The sequence below is a fragment of the Theropithecus gelada genome, chromosome 7b (assembly GCF_003255815.1).
Source record: "Theropithecus gelada isolate Dixy chromosome 7b, Tgel_1.0, whole genome shotgun sequence".
Taxonomy (NCBI): Eukaryota; Metazoa; Chordata; class Mammalia; order Primates; family Cercopithecidae; genus Theropithecus; species Theropithecus gelada.
The window spans coordinates 93,833,300-93,856,295 of NC_037675.1; the positions used below are offsets into that span (position 1 = coordinate 93,833,300).

Sequence of the window (22,996 nt, forward strand, 5' to 3'; positions counted from 1 at the left end):
GTGGCGGGCACCTGTAGTCCCAGCTACTTGAGAGGCTGAGGCAGGAGAATGGCGTAAACCCAGATGGCGGAGCTTGCAGTGAGCTGAGATCCGGCCACTGCACTCCAGCCCAGGCGACAGAGCAAGACTCCGTCTCAAAAAAAAAAAAAAAAAAAAAAGAAACAGAGTCAAAAAGCCAAAAACAATTTAAAAGTTTATGAAGAAAAAAAGTTACAGTAAGTGAAGGTTATTATTGATGAAGCATATTTTTAAAATTAGTGTAGCCTAAGTGTCCAGTGTTGATAGACTTTTGTCTATAGTAGTGAACAGTAACATCCTGGGCCTTCCCATTCACTAACCACACACTCACTCACTCGCCCAGAGCAACGTCCACTCATGCAAGCTCCATTCATGGTAAGTGCCCTGAACAAGTGTACCATTTTTTATCTTTTAAACCATATTTTTTCTGTAGCTTTTCTATGTTTAGATACACAAATGCTTACCACTGTGTTACAACTGCCTGCGGTATTCAGTACAGTTACATTCTGCACAGGTGTGCGGCTTTGGAGCAGCAGGCTTTATCGTATAGCCTAGGTGTGTTGTAGGCTAGACCATCTAGGATCGTATTAGTGCACTCTAGGATGCTGGTGCAGCAGTGAACTGCCTAACACATTTCTCAGAATGTATCCCCATCATTAAGCAACACAGGACTACAGTTGCTGAAGCAGCACCCACTGAGGAACTGTCTGCAACTTTACAGAAGGAGAAGCTGTTTCTTCCTTTCCAGGGAGATCTCCTTGGGTCCTCCCAAATATAACGAATGGACTCAGGCCCTATTGCTAAATCCTGACCTGAGATTTCTTGCCTTGAGGTTACTCAGGGAACAGCAGGGATTTTGTCTAGGAAGAGAGGAAGGATGATGCCAAGGAGAAAGACTGCTCACCAGACAGGGAAGCCTGGGAGCAGGGGAGCAGGGGAGCAGGGGTGGGAGACAGGGCAGGAGCCAAGAGTGCTGAGGGGGTCCCTGGCTCACGGCTGTCAGGCTCCTCCTGGAACTCTACATGCTTGTCCTGCTGTCAGCCTGGCCTCCTGGTTCTGCCCATCTGGGAGCAGCTATGGCTCCTCACTGTTCCCATCCCAGCCCCAGGGTGCCATAGTCCAGTGTACTGGTCAGAGTTTTCCAGAGAAGCAGAACCCTCAGGAGGTGCACACATACACAAACACGCCTTGTATCTATCCTATATGTGTGTGTGTTGTGTATGTTCATAAAGAGATTTATTTTAAAGAATTAATTCATATGATGATAGGGGCTGACAAGTCCAAAATCTGTAGGCCAGGCCAGCAGATTCGAAACTCCCAGGCAAGAGCTAATGCTCTTGAGGACAAATTTCTTCTTCCCCAAGAAACCTCAGTTTTTTGGGGGTTTTGTTAGTTTGTTTTTTGAGACAGAGTCTCACTCTATCCCCCAGGCTGGAGTGCAGTGGCGTGATCTCGGCTCACTGCAACCTCCACCTCCTGTGTTCAAGTGATTCTTGTGCCTCAGCCTCCTAAGTAGCTGGGATTACAGGCACCTGCCATCACGCCTGGCTAATATTTGTATTTTTAGTAGAGGCGGGGTTTTGCCATGTTGGCCAGGCTGGTCTCGAACTCCTGAACTCAGGTGATCCACCTGCCTTGGCCTCCCAAAGTGCTGGGATTACAGGCATAAGCCACTGTGTCCAGTCAATTTTTGTGTTCTTTAGGCCTTCAACTGATTGGGGTGGAGTTGAATTCATACCCACGTTATTGAGGGTAATCTTCACTTAAAGTCCATTGCTTGTAGATGTTAACCACCTCTATAAAATACCTTCACAGCAACCCCTAGATTTATGTTTGATGAAATAACTGGGTATGACTACGACTGCCCAGCCAAGTTGGCACATAGAACTCACCATCACATGTGACTGGCAACCCAGCCTGACCTCAGAACTGGAGCTTGCCAGAGGTGAAGGGAGGCACCATTCCAGCCTTCCTCCAGGTCCCTTCCCAGTTAGTGGCAAGCACAGACCGCTTGCTCTGGCAAGTCATCCACCCCCCTTTGGCTTTGGGTGGAGGTGCTTCTGAATCTAGGCACCATGCTGTAGCAGCTGCCTTCCCGCAGATGTTCTCTCTCGTTGAACTTGAGGCTGTCTAGAACGAGGAAGTACCTGGTGTCCATGGTGGCAATGATTGAAGTCTCTCCTGGCATGTAGCCATGGGCTACTTTGACATCTCCTGGCTCATTGGTGTTCATTTTTATTCCAGGTCCTTGTACTCCTAATGAGGAGAGTGAATATGAAATTTGTCATCCAAACTGTGACACTTTTGAGAGAAGGGGATACTATTCATTATACTAGACAGCTGATGTGAATCAGGACTGTCCTAGAGAAATCAGAGGATATGAACGATCCAATATTGACAACTGCTGTGTTATTCATAAGAGTTCACTCATACAGAAGTTGTTTTCATGCTTGTGTTTCATGAATAAAGGGTCAGTCAAGTCAACAAATATGAGGGCTGAGTTGTTTCTCCCCAAAAGATATAAGTCCTAACCTGGTATTTGTAAATGTGACCTTCATTGGAAATAGGGTCTTTGCAGATGTACTTGGTCAAGAAGAGGTTATACTGGATGAAGGTGGGCCCTAAATTCAGTCACTGGTGTCCTTAAAAAAGGCCATGTGAAGACACAGGGACAAAGAGGGGAAGGTCAGATAAAGATAGGGGCAGACATTGGGGCTATCTGGGCCCACAGGCCAAGGAATGCCAGGGACTGCCAGCTGTCACAGACACCGGGAGGAAGACGTGGAGCTGATTGCCCCTAAGTCTCCAGAAGGAACCAACCCTGTCAACACTTTGATATTGAATTTCCAGCCTACAGAACTGTGACAAAATACATTTCTGGGCTGGGTGCGGTGGCTCACACCTGTAATCCTAGCACATTGGGAGGCCCAGGCAGGCAGATCATGAGGTCAGGGGCTAGAGACCAGCCTGGCCAATATGGTGAAACCCCATTTCTACTAAAAATATAAAAATTAGCCAGGTGTGGTGGCGTGTGCCTGTAGTCCCAGCTACTCGGAAGGCTGAGGCAGAAGAATTTCTTGAGCCTGGGAGGCGGAGGTTGCGGTGAGCCAAGATCGCGCCACTGCACTCCAGCCTGGTGACAGAGTGAGACTCTGTCTCAAAAAAAAAAAAAAAAAAAAAAAAAAAAATTCTGTTACAGTTTTAAGTATATACTACTTTGTTAAGACAGTCCTAAGAAACTCTATTGTAAAAGCCTCAATATAAGTACCTGCTATGTGCCAGGCTCTGATCTGAGTGTTGGAGATACATCATGATCAACAGCGGTAGCAGCTCATTCTCACGTCAAGGTGCATCCCTGGAACCTTTCACAGACCTACTGACCATATGATCTAGTCAGACAACGAAAAATTGTTTCTGCAGATGGATCAGACAACACAAATGTACTTGCAGTTCCAATTTAAGTCTAGAGTCCACCTCTACCAGCTGAGAATCCCCACGGTGGGTGTGGGCATTTTTTCACAGGGGGGCCTGTCCCTGAGTAAATTGGTTTCTGTTCTTGTCATCAGCAATAGTGAGCTGGCTCAGGTGATACTGTAGTCTTGTTTCCTGGGATGCCGAGTGCCTGTTATCATGAACCTACCTGAGAATGGGTCCCGGCATCAGAGCCCTCACTGCTTCTCAGGCTTCTGTGGTTGAACTCCAGCCTCTGGAGATAAGCTCACATTCAAGCAGTGGCAGGAACCAGATCTGGCCCTGTCCCGAAGTTTCCTCCAGGGGAGGCACGGTGATGGCTGATGTGTGCTGTGTTCAGGTGCATGAACCAAGGGGCTTGTTACTTGTTCATCTTTGCCATGAACGGTGCGACAACGAGAAAACCAGTGGGGAGCCCTCAAAGTTTTTCAGTGGTAATATGCTTTCCTTTTCCTAGGGTGCATCAGACGTTCAACAGGTCTCTCCTCAATGAAGTGTAACTTGAGTACAATAAAATACACAACTTTGTAAGTGTAACTACCACTCCAGTCAAGATCTAGGACATTTTCATCATCCTAGAAAGTTCCTTGTGCCCTTTGCTGACTGCTCCCTCCCCTACCCCCAGTGGTTCTGATTTCTGTCACTGACCTTGGTTTTGACTGTGCTTGGGCACCACGTCAGTGGGATTATACCATTGGTACTCTTTTGTGTTGGATTCTTTCATACACCACAGTTTTTTTGTTTTTGTTTTTTGAGACACAGTTTTACTCTGTCGCCCAGCCTGGAGTGCAGTGGCGCAATCTTGGCTCACTGAAACCTCCGCCTCCCAGGTTCAAGCAATTCTCATGCTTCAGCCTCCCAAGTAGCTAGGACCGCAGGCACCTACCACCATGCCCGGCTAATTTTTATATTTTTAGTAGAGACGAGGTTTCACCATGTTGGCCAGGGTGATCTTGAACTCTTGACCTCACGTGACCTGCCTGCCTCTGCCTCCCAAAGTGCTAGAATTATAGACATGAGCCACTGTGCCAGGCCCATACACCATGTTTTTAAACTTCATTCTTTTTTAAAAAATAAATCATAGTAAATTGACTAAAACATTTTTATGATAAAGCATTTGGAAAGGGGCCCTGGAAAGGGAAGCCGTTTAGAATTCCTCCACCCGCCATAACCGCTATAATGGTTTTGGTATACTTCCATCCAGTTCTTTTCATTTGCTGATTTGTGTATAGCTGCAAACAAACCATGAGTGATTTTGTGTGTGGCTTTTTTCATTTATGATAAACACTTTTTCCACATCCAGTGTCTCTAATTATCCTTCTGGGTAGTACTCTATCTAAAATGCCCTGTGAGGGCAGACACTTTTGCCTGTCTTGTTCACAGATGTCTTGTTCACAGAATCTAGAACAGTGCTGGGCCCTGATGGGTAATGGTAAATATTTGTGGGAAGATTAGCCTTGACTTTCTGGGCTCAAGTGATCCTCCCACCTCAGCCTCCTGAGTTTAGCTCACAGGCATGCACCACCATGCCCAGATAATTTTTGTATTTTTTTAGAGACAGAGTTTTCCCATGTTGTCCAGTCCAGTCTTGAACTCCTGGACTCAAGCAATCCTCCCACCTCAGCCTCCCAAAGTGCTGGGCTTACAGGTGTGAGCTGCTGCACCCAGCCCCTAATTTGCTTAATTTAATTTAATTTAATTTTTTTGGGGAAAGAGTCTCACTTGCTCTGTTGCCCAGTCTGGAGTGCAGTGGCATGATCTCAGCTCACTGCAACCTCCGTCTCCCAGGTTCAAGCAATTCTCCTGCCTCAGCCTCCCGAGTAGCTGTGATTACAGGCACGTGCGATCATGCTCGGCTAATTTTTGTATTTTTAGTAGAGACGGGGTTTTGCCATGTTGAGCAGGCTGGTCTCGAACTCCTGGACTCAAGCAATCTGCCTGCCTCGGCCTCTCAAAGTGAGGCCTCCTAAAGTGCTGGGATTACAGGTGTGAGCTACCGCGCCCAGCTTAATTTACTTTAGGTATTAAGTATATGCCTTGTCTAGTAGAGGTAAAGACAATACAGGAACAAATTGTCACCACAGCACTCTGAGAACACTTAACCTAGTGTAGGAGAAAGACAGTAGAGATACAACTAAAGATTGCTGCTAATTGTGGAAATAAACAAAGACCACACAAATGAAAACAACCCAAGGTAGTTATTCAGTTTGCTATAGCAAAGGAGTCAGCTGTCATCACTTGTGTTTGGTAGGGACTCAAAGTCAGGCAAGGGAGCGGGGGAGGGGGGCTTCACAGCAGGAAAGAAAGGGCAGGCTTCAGGCGTGCCCTGGGTGGAGGCTATTGGCGTGAGGCAGCTAACTGGAAGCAGGGCATTGTGTGCATTGGTTTAGGGAATATTTTGCTTTCCCAGGGCTGCCATAACAAAGTAGAACACACCGGGTGACCTAAAACAACAAAAATTTATTCTCCCACAGTTCAGGAGGCCAAAAGTCTGATTTCAAGGTATCAGCAGGATTGATTCCTCCTGGAGTATCTGAGAAAATCTATTCCAGGCCTTTCTCCTGGCTGCCAGCATTCCTTAGCTTGTAGACATACCACTCCAACCTCTGCCTTCATCATCCCATGCCTTGTTCTCGGAATCTCCTCCTTGGCTTGTAGACATACCACTCCAACCTCTGCCTTCGTCATCCATGCCTTGTTCTCGGTATCTCTGTGTGTCCCCTACTCTTATAAGACCACCAATCATTGGATTCGGGGTCCCCTGTAATCCAGTGTGACCACATTTCAACTTAACTACCTACTTCTGCAAAGACCTTATGTCAAAGACTGAATTGTGTCTCCCCAAGTTCATGTGAAGTGATGGTATTTGGAGATAGGGCCTTTAGAGAGGTAATTAAGGTTAAATAAGGTCATAAGAGGGGGGCCCTAATCAAATAGGACGGGAGTCTTAGTCCTTGTAGTGTTGCTATAAAGTAACACCTGAGGCTGCATAATGTGTGAAGAAAAAAGGTTTATTTAGCTAATGATTCTGATGTCGGGAAAGTTCAAGAGTGGGCATCTGCCTCTGGTGAGGGCTTCAGGCTGCTCCCACTGATGGCAGAAGGTGAAGAGGAGCCAACCTGTGCAGAGATCACTTGGTGAGAGAGGAAGCAAGAGAGAGGGAGGGGAGAGATGCTCTGTTTAACAACCAGCTCTGGACAGGCATGGTGGCTGATGTTTATAATCCTAGCACTTTGGAGGGCCAAGGTGGGAGGGTTGCTTGAGGCCAGAAGTTTGAGACCAGCCTGGGCAACATAGTGAGACCCCATCTCTACAAAAAAAAAAAAGGCCAAAAATATGTATAAGCTGGATGTGGGTATGGTGGCACATGCTTGTAGTTCCAGTTACTCAGGAAGATTAGGCAGGAGGATCGTTTGAGTCCAGCAGGTCAGGGCTGCAGAGAGCTATGATTATGTCACTGCACTCCAACCTGGGTGACAGAGCAAGACTCCATCTCAAAAATAAAAACAAAAACAAAACCCAGCTCTCGCCGGAACTAATAGAATGAGAAGTCACTCACCACTTGCGCCCAGGGCATTAGTCTATTCATGAGGGGCCTGTCCCCATGACCCAAACACCTCCTATGAGGCACTACCTCCCACACTGGGGATCACATTTGAACGTGAGATCTGGAGGAAGCAAACATCAGACTATAGCAATTGATGTTCTCATAAGAGGAGGAAGAGACACCAGCAGCGTGTGTGCAGAGAAGAGGCCGTGTGAGGACACGGGGAGAAGGTGGCTGTCTACAAGCTAGGAAGAGAATCTTCACCAGAAACCAACCCCGCAGGCACTTTGATCTTCCAGCCTCCAGAGCTGGGAGAAAGCAAATTTCCATTGTTGATGATGTCTAGGCTGTGGTATTTTGTTATGACAGCCCCTGCTGACTAATACGTCTTATTTCCAAATAAGGTCAATGCTAAAGATTCCGGTGGACATGAACTATTGGAGGGACGCTATTCAACTCACTACAGGGAGCCTATTTGTTTTTCTCTGGTTGGTCTTGAGTTGGAAGCAGGAGAAAACAGTAGAGAAGGTGGTTGTCACTGGCAAAACATGACCATTTTGGGCCAATTGCTGCAGAGGCTGTGGTCTGACATCCCAGGCTAGTTGCTTTGGAGCTGTGGGTCAGAGTCCTGTTGTCCTGTATGGACCAGCCATTATCTGTTTGTATTAATTCAGGCTCTGGCAATTCTGTTGTTAACTAACTGTGATGCTGAACAAAGCATCTGACCTCATCGGATTTCAGGGTTCTCCTCTTTAAAATGGGGGGTTACACCTGTATGCAGTGGCTCACACCTGTAATCCCAGCACCTTTGGGAGGCTGAGGCAGGCAGATCACTTGAGCCCAGGAGTTCAAGATCAGTTTGGGAAATATAGTGATACCCAGTCTCTACCAAAAAAACACAAAAGTCACCTGGGCAAACCTGTAGTCCTAGCTGCTTGGGAAGATGTGATATGGGGGATCACCTGAGCCTGGGAGGTTGAGGCTGCAGTGGGCTGTGATTGCACCACTGCACTCCAGCCTGGGTGACAGTGTGAGACCCTGTTTCAATCAATCAATCAATCAGTCAATCAATCAATCAATAAAAATAGGGAGTTAAGTGACTCTCAGTGGGGTGGGACAGGATCTTCAGCATCAGGGCAGGGAGAGGGGTGGGGTTGGCAAGGATGATGTCCTAAGAGTTGGGCCCAAAATCAGTCTGCTTAGTGTTACTATAAAAGAACACCTGAGGCTGGGTAATCAATAAAGAAGGTTTATTTGGCTCATGATTCTGATGTCTGGAAAAGTTCAAGAGAAGGTATTTGCATCTGATGAGGCCTCAGGCTGCTTCCACTCGTGGTGGAAGGTGAAGAGGAGCCAGCGTGTGCGGAGATCACGTGGTGAGGGAGGAAGCAAGAGAGACAGGGGGAGAAGTACCAGGCTCTTTTGAAAACCACCTTAGGAAACATTGCCGTGTGACATTAACAAGTCCACTTCCCTTCCTGGGTGGAGAACAGCTGAACCGCATAGTACCCGGACCCTTATCCAGCTGTAGAAATTCTATAGTGGTTGCTCCTGGAAAGAACATTCCTGTTGCTGAGTCTTCCAGGCATATTTCCTTTTTCATGGCACTGAATCTCTTTTGGAAGGTACTGAAAGAAAGATAGGATTTTAAACTCCTTCTCATGCTAGTTAAGTCAGTGACTTAATCTAATTATTTTTACTCCTGTTTGGGATACGAGGGTGATGGTAGAAAATCTTAGATGTTCCAATGGTTGCCCATGAAAGGCATAAAATTCTTAGCAAAGTTATTTTAAACTGTACAATTAGGGGGAAAATCACAATTTTTTTTTCTTTTGGTTTCTGGCACTGGGATGGTTTCTAAAACATATACCTTATATAAGTTGAAACAATAAAAATTCGAGGCTATTTAAATTACTTCCCAGCTTTCCAGTCTGGTTTTCATCGTTTCAGAATAAACGTCAAGGCTTAGAAGGTGGGGTTATTTTTAACAAGGGTAGAAAGCAAAGAGAGAGTGGCATGTTTTAAGGCAGTTTTTTTTTTCCTTTAAAAAAATTCAGTTCACAGTTTACATTCCCTAAAGAGAATTGACTAATTGAAAGGTTTAAGAAAAACGAGCAGCTCAGAGAAAGCACATCTCTGTCAAAAATGATCTGCCTGGTAAGACTAGGTGTGCAGCATCCAAGAAGCAGTTTGGAAAGACAGGGGCCGAGGAGGCAGGGCCAGTGCACCGTCTCCTGGGGAGCCATCCAGGCAGAGGTCACACTCGGGGCTCCTGAGTTTATGTCAGAAAGGAGGGGCCTGATGTACATTCGCTCCATAGGCATTTCATGAACACCTACTTTGTGCCAGGTTTGTGCCAGGACCTGGCAGCACAGGCATGACCAGTGTGGCCGGAGTAGAGTGGACACCACGGGGAAGGTGGCATGAGTGAGGCTGGAAGGGTTGGCAGGGCCAGACAGTGCAGGGCCTGGAAGGCCAAAATGCAGTCTTTGGCATTTATCCTAAGTGCTTGTTGAAAAGCTTGTCTGGCTGCCCTGTGGAAAACAGGAAGGAGCAGACTGAGAGAGGACCTGGGGGCACCGGTTAGGGGACAGTGCAGTGGTCCAGCAAGAGAGGATGGGGGCAGAGGGACTCAAGAGCAGATCAGGGTAGGATTGCCAGGGCTTGTGCAGAATTGGCTGAAAAGGACGTGGGTGTATCGGTGAGTGTTCCCTGCAGGAAATAGAAGCCACGTTTAATATTTTCAACAGGAAGGAATTTAATTCAGGGAATGAGATGCTTACAAAATTACAGGGAAGGCTGAAGGAGCAGTGCTACGGTCTGCATGTTTGTATGTCCCCAGCATTACGTGGACACCTAATTTCCAAGGTGATGTATTAGGAGGCAGGGACTTTGGAGGTGACTGGGTCATGGGGGTGGAGTCTTCATGGTTGGGCTTAGTGTCCTTATAAAAGAGACCGCAGAGAGCTACCTGGTCCCTTCCACCATGTGAGGATGCAGAGAGAAGGCACCACGTATGAACCAGGACACTGGCCCTCACCAGACACTGAATCTGCCAGTGCCTTCATCTTGGACCCTGCAGCCTCCAGAACTGTGATAAATAAATTTCTGTTGTTTTTAAGCTACCCCAGTTTATGATATTTTGTTATAGCAGAGCCTGAATGAACTGAGACAAGTGGGAAACGGAACGATCTAGTGTTCAGTAACTTCCTGTGCAGAAATAAGGACATCATTGCCAGGACAGCCTGTTGATGCTTAGGTCTCTGTAACCTTGGTTGCCAGTGGAAGTGGCAGCAGGAAGAATGCACTGCCTCTTTTCTGCCCTCTGAGTCCTCTAGGTTGGCAGAACCTACTTCACACCCTGAACCCTAGCTGCAAGGGAGCTAGGCTCCTCAGAACAGGAAGTAGGACTGGGCTGTGTGATCCTGTAGCACAGCCTGTGCACCCATATCTAGGGTCCCTGCGGGGAAGGTTCATGGAAGGAAATAGAAAAGGACATTGAGTGCCTATTGGCCTGTCTACCTATCACAACATATGCGGAAGGAGGCGGTATCAAGGACAACAGCAGGATTTGTTTTATGCAGACTCAGATGGATGGGAGGCCACGCACAGAGGTCAAGTTGAAGGTGTTTATAGGATGGCCGAGGAGTGATGTTCTGTTGTCTGCTGGGCATGTTAGGTCTTGAGCTCAGGAAAGATTGAAATTTGGGAGCTGGATGTGGAGATTAAAAAGTCAAAGGCGGGGAATGGTCACATGGGCAGAAGAGGGCCCAGGGTGAAGCCCCAAGACCACCAGCGTTCAGGAGACCTCGGGGGCAGGGGACCCTCTAGCAGAGACTGAGGTGAGTGAGGAGAGGTGAGGCCAAGGAAGCTAAGCAAGAAAGTTCCCAAAAGGTGGGATCACCCAACAATATGGACGAATCTTAAACCATTTTGTTAAGTGAAAGAAGCCAGACTAAGAAGGCTGCATATTACATGATTCCATCCATATGGTGCTCTGGAAAAGGCAAATGGGGAAAAGGGAATGTCAGTGGTATGGCGCACCAGATAGGGGTGTGTGTCCACTGGCAGTGGAGGTTACAGAGACCTAAGTGTTGAGAGGCTGTCCTGGCAATCGCGTCCACTTCCTTATTTCTGCACAAGACGTGATTGGATTTGATTATTCCATTTCCCATGTGTCTCAGTCCATTCAGGCTCCTATAACAAAACATGGTAAACTGGGAAGCTTAAACAACCAGGAGTGGGGGTGCGGGGAGGGGTGACTACAAAAAGCCAGCACAAGAGAATTTTAGGGGTGATGGAACTCTTCTGTCTGATGTATGGTGGTAGATACACAACTGTAGGCGTTTCTCAAAACCCATTGAACTTCACACCACGAAGAATGAATTTTAGTGTATGCAAGATAGATAAATAGATTGATCTGTTCATTTATGTACACATATGTCCATTCATATACAAATAGGAAGCAGTCACTTGTATTAAATGTTTCAAGATCAAGGAATATAAGTGACAGTTTTTCTCTGGATCCATTTAATAATGGCCTAGACCTCTGTATGGGTGAATTCTGGGCTGCAGGCAGAATTGACCTACAAAATCTAATGTATGTTTTAGAGCATGGCCTCTTGGCATGGCCCTTAGAGCTTCCAAGAACAGAGGGCCTACTCCTGGGATGGAGGAGACCTTAATCCTGAGATATGCATCTGTTGGGGGTAAAATACTCTAATAAAGAGAGCCTGGTATTAGTTGGGCTCCCAAGCTGGGTTCTTACCTGTGCCAGACTGTGTTGGTGTGACTGTAGGTGACTTTAGTCTCTCAGAGCCTCCACTTCCTCTCAATAAAATGAGAATAACGAGTTTCTCAGTATTGATTGGGAGCAGGCTTCAAGGCTTGATGTGGGCACCACCCTCTCCTGGGGCTGGCTGCACGTTCCCTAACAACTCCCCCAGGTCAGTGACTCCTGACTTACTCTACCCCGCACCATCGCAACAAGCTTCTCACTGTCTCTCGGTCGTTTGTTTACTTGTGCTACAGAGCAGGCACATTCATGAGGCTCCGTGCCTAATCCAGTGCCTGGCACATAGTAACTGCTCAGGAAACATGCATCGATTCACATTCTTTCAGGATCAGGGCATTTCCCACCTCAATAACCTTCCACCTTCTGAGTAACTTTGCCTTTCCCTGAAAGTCGAGCCACCCTTTGAGAGGAAGAGCTGCCATGTCCGAGGGCACTCAGGGTCCGTCAGGGTCTCATCCAGCCATTCCTAGACAGACCAGTGGCTACCAAGCGGGTACTCTGCACATGCTGTTGAATAAATCTATCCATTTTGAGAAGCAGGAGCAATGTTGATGAAAGTTTGGGTCCCGGAACGGGCAACACTAATTCAGAGTGTCACCCATGGAGCTTTTTGTGTGTAAAGAAAACAGCTCAGGTGTGCCTGGAGGCCTCTGAATGGTGGATTGTAGAGTGCTGAGGGCATTGGAGGTGCTTCTGTCCCCAAGGAGTTTGGAGTTTCCCCTCCAATGTTCAGGAAGGCAACCAGCAGGAAGGACCTCCTCCAGCTTCCCTGGGCCCTGCTCACAGTCGAGGATGGGTGCACAGGAGGGAGGCAGATGCCTGGGGCATGAGGACACCTGGCTGTGTCCAGGACCAAGAGTGATGGAAGCCACTTCTGGGCATCGAGGTCCAAAGGGGAGTGGGGAGCAGCTGCCTTCCCTCCTGTTCCCCTTTCCCTTCACCCCATGTCCCCAGGGCAGCAGGGTGCTGGGATCATCCCTGGTTCCTTGAGCCCAGCTCCACCTACTGATACATCTCTCCCTTCCCTCCACCCTCCACCTCCAGATTTCTGCAGCTTAAAGGCTTAGGCGTGACCTCAAAAGCCATGTGTATGTTCCCTGCTGATCCCTCCCTCCTCCCTGGTGGGGATTTGAGCGGACAGAGCAGGTTCAGCCCCCTCAGACACGCAAGCATCATGCCCTTGAACGTGGCCCAGTGGCTCCTGATCCCAGGAAGCCCATGGGAGGAGAAGGAAGGCTTCCTCAGGAACCTGGGATTACACTGCTCCAGGCTTCAGATTCTCGTGTGGCCCAAATCATCTCTTACTTTCTTGTTCTCTTGCTCTTTCTCTCTTTCTGCAAGAAGCCTTTGTCTTCTGTTTAGCTTTCATACACCAAGGCTGTGTGTTCTGTGGAGGCGGGACAGAATGGATGTCAAGGAATGACTCTGTAAGTTAATGATGCTGAGTGACTGGCAGCCTGGCTGAGCTCAGTAGTATCACTTCTTACGGCCAAGTTTCTGCTGTGATCTGCATGCCTAGGTGAGGAAACAGCCCCCGAGGTGTTAGCCAACTTGCCCAGGTCCCACAGGTCATCAGGAGCAGAGGCACTTCCTGAAACCTAAGTCTATCGGCTACTAGAGACAGTGCACGGACCAGCTGTGTGGGATGTCTGCAGTTCCAAGTTGTTGCTGTCAGTGACAAGGGTGGGAGGCCACAGAGTCCTGGTCTATACCCACCCCCTTCACCATGCCAGTGTCTAGAGGATTTTAATCCTGAACTGTGGAGCAGACTGATCCCAGCTATCAGCAGACAGCTGGGGAGGATGGGGTGGATATCTGCCTGCTCGCAGCCTTTGATGTCCCCACCAGGGCATGCCACACATAAGGATGACTGATTCATCACCATAGAAGTCATTTGTTCTCCTCCACAGCGCCCCAGCATGCACACAGGGGTGCAAAGCAAAGCATGAGGCTGAACAAGTAGAAGTAGCATCAGATTGTCACTGAAGAGATAGAGGGTCAGAGAGGTTTCATGATGTGACCAGGGTCACACAAGCTCATGCGTAGTCAAGCTAGGACTCCAGTCGACAGTGTGGTGTGATTTCCACTCGGCCAGACCGTCTCATTGTTAGAGGTGGGGCTTAGCCTTGGACGAGGAACATCAGGTCCCACTGTGAGTGCTGGCGTAGATGCCTGGGTGCTTTGAGCTGCTTACTTCCCTCTCTAAGCCTCATCTGAAAACAGGAACGTTGATGGCCCTAGTGCCTGCCTTGTGGGTTCAAGATGTGCCAGGAAGATGTGGATGAGTACAGAGGATGGTGGGGCACAGGCAGCCGGGAACTCTGCCAGTGACCACTGTCTTTGCTGGCAAAATTAAAGCCATAGATGCCATTCATTCTCCTTCGCAGCCCTCCAGGATACACATGGGTGTGAGGCTGAGTAGAAGTCTGTTCCTACCAAGGGCAAAGTCATTTAGACTCCCCTCCCTGCTGGAGGCCAGGTGATATGTCCCCAGCAGCAGAAAGATGACATGACATTATTGTAATTTTCAAAACTTCTCATTTTCCAAAAATTTTTAAAGATGTTTTTCTAATTCCCAAGATTGGATAAATCAATCAGCTCTCAAAACCCTGCTTTGGAGAATCAGGAAATGTCTCGAATTTTCATGGCAGAAATGCCTGTTGATCTGCATTGAAATATCCTAGCAGCTGCATTTCTCCTGGAAGTAAGATCTTGGCCTCAAGAATGCCAAGTCTCTGCCTATATAATTCTCCATCTCTGAGCTGACAAACCTTGAAGCCAGTCCATGCCCTTGAACCGACAGCAGCAGCTCTATTAAAGAAGTTTGATTACGAAAAAAGAGAGAGATGTGAGGGAAGTGAAAGAATCTGTTTTTCATTCAATGCTGCTTGTTTCAAAGTGGTGTCTGGGGAGCTGATGTTTTCTGTGGCTTGCCGGGAGAATCAGATCTTAAAAATCAGAAAAGTTTCCACATAAAGGAGAAAGCATCATTTTCAGAGCTTAGGGCCTAATTATATTTGCAGAGAAGGGATTTCTGTCCTGGAAGTTTATTTAACAAGCATTTATCAAGTACCCACAATGAACCAGGTGTCATTCCAGGTGTTTAAGGGGTTTACAAGGGTAATAAAAGTATTCTAATAAGATGAGATGATACATATTGTTATTTTTGTTAATATTTTAACCTTTGTTTATTCAGTCGATTGCTAAGGTTGATTGAGAACTTACTGTGTGCCAGGCCTAGCCTAGGTACTGAGGGTGCAATGGTGACCAGGGAAGTGTGGATCCCTGCCTTCCAGAAGCTTCCAGTTAAGCTGGTGTGGTGAGAGTGGGTGGAGATCTGGGAGTGCCCTAAACAGGATCTGTGACAATGGAATTCATTCATGTATACGTCCATTCATGGGCGTGCTTATCCACTGATGATTTTGAACGTGTCAGTGGCAGGTGAGAAGGGATTATTTCTCTATTACTGAGCAGATAAGTTGTCAGAGCTGCCTGGGGGTGCAGGAATGATGCTCAAACCCCAAGCATTTGATTTGGATTTTTTCTACATCTTGGCTGTTATCAGCAATATGGCTATGAACATTGATGTGTAAGTTTTAGTGTGAACATATGCTTGCATTTCTCTTGGGTCTATACTTGCGAGTGGAATTGCTGAGTCATATGGTCTATGCTTAATCTTTTGAGGGACTGCGAGACTGTCTCCCAGGCTGTACCATTTTACATTTCCACCAGCAGTGTTTGAGATTCCAGTACCTCCATATCCCTGTCAACACTTAACTACTATCTGTTCTGGGTTCTAGCCATCGTACATGTGTGAAGTGTTTCATACTGTTTTTTAAAATGCAAGACATATCTAAAACATGATCCACTCTAAGGGGCTGGAATATCTTTGCATAATCCAGTATCCAGCAACTATTTCCTGAGAGCACTGGTCTGCCCCTGGACTGAGAAATGGCTGACCTTCTTGCTGATCAGTCCAAAGCCAGGTGGGCTCTGCCATTCCTTAATGAACTCCCAGATGTCAAGTGAGGTTTGTCAGGAGGCCCACAGATAACTAACACTGCCATCTCTTCCTGTCTTCCAGCAATTCACGAGTTCCCCGCAGACCTGTTCTCCAATAAGGAGCGACAGCACGGAGCCGTCCTGCTGCACATCCTTGGTGTAAGTGGTCCTCCCAGAGTGGTCACAAAACTTCTAGCACGTGAAGCCTCTCTGCACAGCGGGGCAGAGCCGTGGCATGTCTGAGATCTGTTATTCTTGTAACAGCCCAGTGAGGAGAGTGGAGACTGGGCACATTTCACTCACAAAGAAATGGTGTCTTAAATGTGTTAGGTGACTTACCCAGTGTCACACAGCTAGTGGCCCCAGAGCCAACACAGGAATGGAAGTCTTTCCTGTACCCCATTTTCTGCTTTTGTAAAACAGGGATGATGGTACCTATTACAGAGGATGAATATGAGTGAATACGGGTCAAGGGCATCAGCGTTGTGTGGCACATGATAACTCCTACAAATGCTTGCTGTCCTGATTCCCATGACGACCCCTAAATTTTAGTACCTTTACATCACTATGTAGACAGTCCCCAAGTTAGGATGGTTCCACTTACTATTTTTCAGTGTTACGACGTTGCAAAAGTGAGACATATTCAGTATCACTCTTCTGGAAGTATAAAGAAACTATACTGTGAATTTTGAAGTTTTATCTTTTTCTGGGCCAGTGATACTCTCTCCTCATGCTGGGCAGTAGCACCAATTGCAGCTCCCAGTCAGTCACGTGGGCATGAGCATAAACAAGCAACCAGTACTTTACAGGGTACTGTGTTGCCAGATGAATTTGCCCAGCTGTAGGCTAATTAAGTATTCTGAGAACGTTTAAGGTAGGCTAGGCTAAGCGATGATGTTCAGTAGGTTAATTGGGTTAAATGCATTTTCCACTTATTTTATTTATTTATTTATTTATTTATTTATTTATTTTTGAGACGGAGTTTTGCTCTGTCACCCAGGCTGGAGTGCAGTGGCGCGATCTTGGCTCACTGCAACCTCTGCCTCCTGGGTTCAAATGATTCTCCTGCCTCAGTCTCCCAAGTAGCTGGGATTACAGGCATGTGCCACCACACCCAGTTAATTTTTGTATGTTTAGTAGAGAAGGGGTTTAACCATGTTGGCCAGGCTGGCCTCGAACTCCTGATCTCAGGTGATCCACCTGCCTCGGCCTCCCAGAGTGCTGGGACTACAGGTGTGAGCCACTGCCCCCAGCCCATTTAAAGTATTTTAAACTTAAAATGGGCTTATCAAGCTATAACCTCATTGTAAGTCTAGGAGCATCTGTAGTTTAAAACTTTGGTGTACTTCTCAAACTTCCCTCTATATTCAGATGGACCTTGATGACAAATGGTGGAAGAGGGGTTAGTAGTAATTTGAAAAGAAATAGGGGTTCACACCTAAGTTACAAGTTTGTAACTCTCTGTGCTGGAGTAGGCAAACTACAACCCTTGCCAAGTCTGGCTCAATGCCTGTTTTTGTAAATAAAGTTTTATTGGAACACAGACATTCCTATTCATTTCTATATTATCTTCTATAGTGTAATAATAAGTGCTATTTTTGCACTTCAGAGGCAGAGCTGAGTACATGCATCAGAGACAGCCTGACCCACAAAGTCAAACATATTTTTTATCTGCCCCTTTACAGAAAAGGTTTGCTGACTCTGTTGTGTGGTATGGAGAAACGTAGCTGGTCAAGGTTTGCTTCTCTGCTTTGGATCAACCACAGCAAATTTTCCTCCTGATCAGCTTCCCTGACCATCCAGCACCATCTGCTTGTATATTTAAACCCAACCAAGTATTATTCTTTGCAAGAGATCATTAAGAAAGTGAAATCTGGAATTCCCACATAGATAGTAACAACCAGAAAATAATGAATGGGTGAAGTTTTAATTAAGAGGGTAAGCCATTCATGAAAATGAAGACTAGAATGAGGGCTGTTGGCACATTTTGAACAACAGACCTGTTTATTATTTCTATAATACCGTTATTATCTTTCTAGTTTCTCTGGCTTTACACACCCTCCCCTTTCACTAAGGGACTGTGGATGTGGCTAATTGGTCCCATAGTTCTGTGGTCCTGCCTCGTGAAAGTCTTGGCATAGCTGAAATAAAACCTCAGGTTTCTGCTGAATCTGAGTGCACCTTGGGAATTTCACAGGAACCCTTTAGAGGAGGGGTTACCAAGCTATGGCTGGAGAGCCAAATCCAGCTCACCAACTGTTTTTTTAAAAAAATAAATAAATAAATAAAGAGAAGAGGTTTAACTGACTCACAGTTCCACATGGATGGGGAGGCCTCAGGAAACTTACAATTATGGTGGAAGGGGAGGAGGCACATTTTACGTGGTGGCAGGGAAGAGAGAGCATGCAAGAGCAGGGAAAACTGCCTTACAAAACCATCAGATCTCGTGAGAACTCACTCACTATCACGAGAACAGTATGAGAAAATCACGCCCATACCACCAATGGTTTTTATAAATAAAGTTTTATTGGAACACTGCCACACCCATTCTATGGCTTGTTCTTGTTTCACAACAGCAGAATAGTTGTGGAAGTGACTATTTGGCCAGCAAAGCCTAAAATATTACTATCTGACCCTTTACAGAAAACGTTTGCTGACCTCTTGTTTTTTCTTTTTTTGATTTGAATGGGTAGATGAATGCTGACCTCTTCTTTAGAGCACAAAAAGGACCTAGCTTAAGGGCTGGTTTTGCCTGCAGTGCTCTGTGACCCAAGAGATGGAAATCGGGGCGCTATCTTGGCTCATCTTCTCTCCTCATTGTTTCTCACGGCTCAGAAGAGAGAGGGGCCTTTTGGCCTCTCGGGAGGTGATGTTGGTGGGGATTGCTGTGAGTGAATTCAAGTCAGAATCCTAAGCTTTTTAGCAGGGTCTCCCCCACCTGCCTTCTCCCCTTTACCCACACCCCTGCTATTTGTTTCTTTTTACTCCTCTTCCTCAAAATGTTGACAATGAGTCAAATCCAGTAGACACATGCCTCAGATGCCCTGGATGCAGCTAATGTATCTTCTACTTTATTAATCCCAATGAATGAATGGTGAAATTGATGAGTATCACACTGTTTTAGCTGAAGTAGCCCAGCCTTTCTCTTTTGCAAACAGGACATCCATAGCACTTTTTCTTTGAAGAAAGAAATGGCTTTCCCCAGTGCTTAGAGCAAAACCCGTCTCTTCTCCATGGGTCCTGGTCCTGGCCTCTCCCTCCAACCTCACATTCTCCATTTTCCACTCTCTCTATTCTACCTGTTGTTCCTCAAATGCTGTCAAACACACTCCTGCCTCAGGGCTTTTGCATTGCTGTTTCCTGGTAGATATTTTAGTGGCCAGTGTGCTGCTTTGTTCCCCACTAAGGTAAGTTATAGGAGAGGGTTTTCCTGGCTTCCTCACCACTGTATCTCTGATCCCCTTGGTAGTTCCTGGCACATAGGATGAGCTCAGTGAAGCCGTGCTGGCTGCTGAGCAGAGGGATGGGCCAGAGAGAGACTCCAGATATAAAACCATTTTAAAACTGCTGATCTGTGCTTACTTCATCATGAGACAGATGCTGAAACCAAAACCTAGAAACGTTTCTTATCCAAAGTCACTTGGCAAGTCAGTTCCAGAACCAGCCTTAGAATCTGGGTTCTTTGCTCCATGAACCTCCAAATGTCAATGGCCTGTGTGTTTTAATGGTGCCAACATTATTAAGTAGCATCCCAGGAAATGCTGGATCTCAAGTTGCCATTTGTTTTGGCAGGGGATAGGCAGTCACTTTAGTGCCTTCCCTAAAAATAAAGGGTGCAAATCAGGATTGTTATTATTATTTTAAATTCTTAAAATGGTGGTTCTGAGTGCTTTCCTTTTTGGCCATTAGAGTTAGATCTTGCCTGTTGAGGGCAGACTCTGGTGCTAGGAGAGAGAGCTGCTGCTTTAAGAAGAGATGCTTGAGAGAGTAGGAAAAAAATTGTTTTTCCTGTTCTCAAACTTGCTCACCACCTTCTGCTTCAACAAACACACAACAAAATGTGTGTGGGTTTTTTCCCCACATGCCAATAATTCAGCAGACACCAGTTGGGTGTCCTCTAACTCAATTCAGTTCTGACACTGTACCTAGAGACAGTAGCAGCTCCCACCCGCCAAGGGCTCAGTCCCACAAGACTGCTTCTTCTTTAGACAGCAGATGCAACCCTCAAGGTGTTTTACCTGTGCTTCTGAACAACCTGCAAAATCAGGGTTCCCATGACCCCCTCCTTGCGCTCAATTAATTTGCTAGAGCGGCTCACAGAATTCAGGCAAACACTTTGACTTCCATTTACCAATTTATTATACAGGATATTACCAAGGATACAGGGCTGGGTGCCTTGGCTCACTCCTGTAATCCCAGCACTTTGGGAGGCTGAGGTCAGAGGAGCACTTGAGTCCAAGAGGTCAAAACCAGCCTGGAAAACATAGTGAGACCCCCATCTCTACCAAAAAATAAATAAATAAATAGAATTAGCTGGCCGTGGTGGTGCGCACCTGTAGTCCCAGCTACTTGGAAGGCTGAGGTGGGAGGATGATGAGCCCATGAGGTAGAGGCCTCAGTGAGCCAAGATGGCACTGCTGCACTCCAGCCTGGGTGGCAGAGAGCCCGTCTCAAACAAAAAAGGATACAGATTAAGGGATGCGTAGGGCGAGGTATTGGGGAAGGGGTGCAGCGCTTCCACACCCTCCCTGAGCATACGACCCTCCAGGAGCTTCCATGTGTTCAGCTATCAGGGAAACTCCTTAAGCCCTGTCTTTTTGGGTTTCTATGGAGGCTTCATTACATAGGCGTGACTGATTACATCATTGGCCACTGGTGATCAGTTCAACCTCCAGCCTCTCTCTCCTCCCTGGAGGTTGGGGGCTGGGGCTTAAAGTCCCAACCTGCTCATACTGCCTTGGTCTTTCTGGTGACCTGCCCCCATCCTGAAGCTACCTAGATGCCCCCAGTCATCAGTCACCTCATTGTCATGCAGAAGACATTCCTAGTATGCCCAAGGTTCCATGGGTTTCAGGAATTGTGTGCCAGAAACCAAGGGCAGAGAGCAAATACAACTTTCTTATTAGATCACACGAGGAGGGAGCCCCAGTGGCCTGAGTTTTCATCCCCTCTGCTGCTCAGCATGTTATCGCCTCTGTGGGTCTCAGTTTCCCCATTTGCCAGTAAGGGGATTGAAGGAACGAAATCTACGGTGCTGGGGTCTTCCTGTGTGCTCCGCTCTGTCTGCCTGGCCTCTGCCCTGGCAGCCTGGTTTGGGGTGCGGTGGGCCCTCTGCAGCTGCGGCAGGGGCCCTCACGACCCTGCCTGTCTCCTGTCTCGTTTGCAGGCTCTGTATATGTTCTATGCCTTGGCCATAGTGTGCGATGACTTCTTCGTTCCATCTCTAGAGAAGATCTGTGAGGTACGTGGAAGGGACTTGGGACACCTTGGTGAAGCCTTGAAGACATGTGGTACATAAATGCCAGGCCGAGAAGGCCAGGGCTGGTGCGGGGAGCATGCTGGTGGTAACAGCTGTCACACCGAGCACTTAGTGTCTGCCCCATGGTGAGGCCTCACCAGAAACCCTCGAATTAGCCTTGGTGGGTGGCAGCCTCTCCCAGAACTTGGCAGAAGAAAACGCTCCCGGTGTGAGATCACTACCCAGAACCACTGGGTCCACAGCAGGCTGTTGGCATGTGTGTTCAACCTGGCTAAGTACAAAGCACAGGCAGGCCTGCCAGATGCAGTGGAGCATTGCCTGTCACCAGCTGCAATTGGCAGGTGCCAGGTGGGCCCACCCCCCCCCCCCGCCAGGGGGATGCCAAGCTGCAGTGGCAGGAATTTCCCTTCCGTCCTCACCTTTGCATGCTGGTGTTTTCCCCCACAATTATTTTGTTAGTTTTTTACTTTCTTTCCTTATTTCTCCTCACATACAAGATCCCAGTGTATCTCTTTGCTCCACCTTATTCTTGGCTTCTAGTCAAGGAAGGAAATCGACTTCCGTTTGCAGCACCTCCTGTGTGCACAGTGCCCAGGGCTTTGCCAGCCTTCATCCCTGTGAAATCTCCCGTGTGTTTGAGGCCATGTCTTCATGGTGACATTTGCAGCTGGGAAGGCAGGTGGTTTGGGGCAGGTGCTTCCCTGTGACTTTCCCCCTTCGGGGCCCAGCTTGGGGAGCTCAGTGTCCTTGCAGAGTTGGGACTGGCTGCTTTGGACCTGGGCCTGCTAAGCAGTGACCTGGCAAACGTGCAAAGGCCTCGCCTTACCTCACACCCCCTCAGATGGAGCCTTGTGCTCGCCTCCATCCAGACGCTTGTCAGTGAGGGAACGGAGCCAGGCGAGGAGGGTGAGGAGCAGAGTCGGCAAATGCCCACTGGGATGACTGTGCAGGAGGGTCCACCCAGGGCCCCTGTGGAGTGTGCGCTGCAGCGACAGCAGTTGTTAAAAGTGTTGCTGCTTCTGCCTTCCAGAGGGGGCCCTTGGGAAGGATGCAGGCAGCTGATCCTTACTGAATACACACCTAGGACCCACCACTAGGCTGAGAGCTTGGGGAGGCCATAGCAATGGGGTTGATGGGAGCCTGTGGAAGGTGAAAGGTGGGTGACTACAGTGTAGGGCCACATACAGTGGAGGTGCCATGCGCCCTATAGGGTTACCTGTATCCCTAAAGATGGAGGTGAGCAAGGGTGGTGGTCTTAGCCATGTAGGTAAGACCGATGTCAAGGGCTCAGTGAGAGATATTAAAGGACAGGGGAGCCAAAGGGAGAAGGGAGCATCTCTCTTGGGGGAGAAATCTGGGAAGGCTTTGTGGAGGAGGTGGCATTGGGTCCAGGTTTCAGAAGTGGGAAGGAGTTTAGCAAGCAGAGAGGGAAGGGAAGGGCGTTCCAGGTGGAAGGAATGGCCCAGGCAAAGGCAGGGAGGAGGGAGGACAGGAGGCAGCATGCTTGGGTTCTGCTGAAAATTTTGGAGATCCTTTGGGAGCAGAGCCTCTTCTGTGGAACTCTGATTTTTGTCAGGGTTAAGGTGGCCGGCTTCTGTCCTAGAGACACTGCTGTGCCACCACCCCAGACTCTGTCAAGCCCAGAGTGCCGACCCTTCTGAGTACCCCTCCAAGGATAGCTCAT

General features: G+C 47.6%; 1 protein-coding gene across 3 annotated transcripts in view; it reads left to right on the forward strand.

The window, feature by feature from the left end:
- Positions 1 to 22,996, forward strand: part of SLC24A4 (solute carrier family 24 member 4) — a 173,837-nt gene that overhangs the window by 95,535 nt on the left and 55,306 nt on the right. For all 3 annotated transcript variants that reach the window (XM_025392240.1, XM_025392238.1, XM_025392239.1), the window contains 2 exons: positions 15,916 to 15,992; positions 21,220 to 21,294. In XM_025392240.1, the coding sequence (XP_025248025.1) occupies positions 15,916 to 15,992; positions 21,220 to 21,294 (152 nt within the window). The remainder of the gene's footprint in view (positions 1 to 15,915; positions 15,993 to 21,219; positions 21,295 to 22,996) is intronic.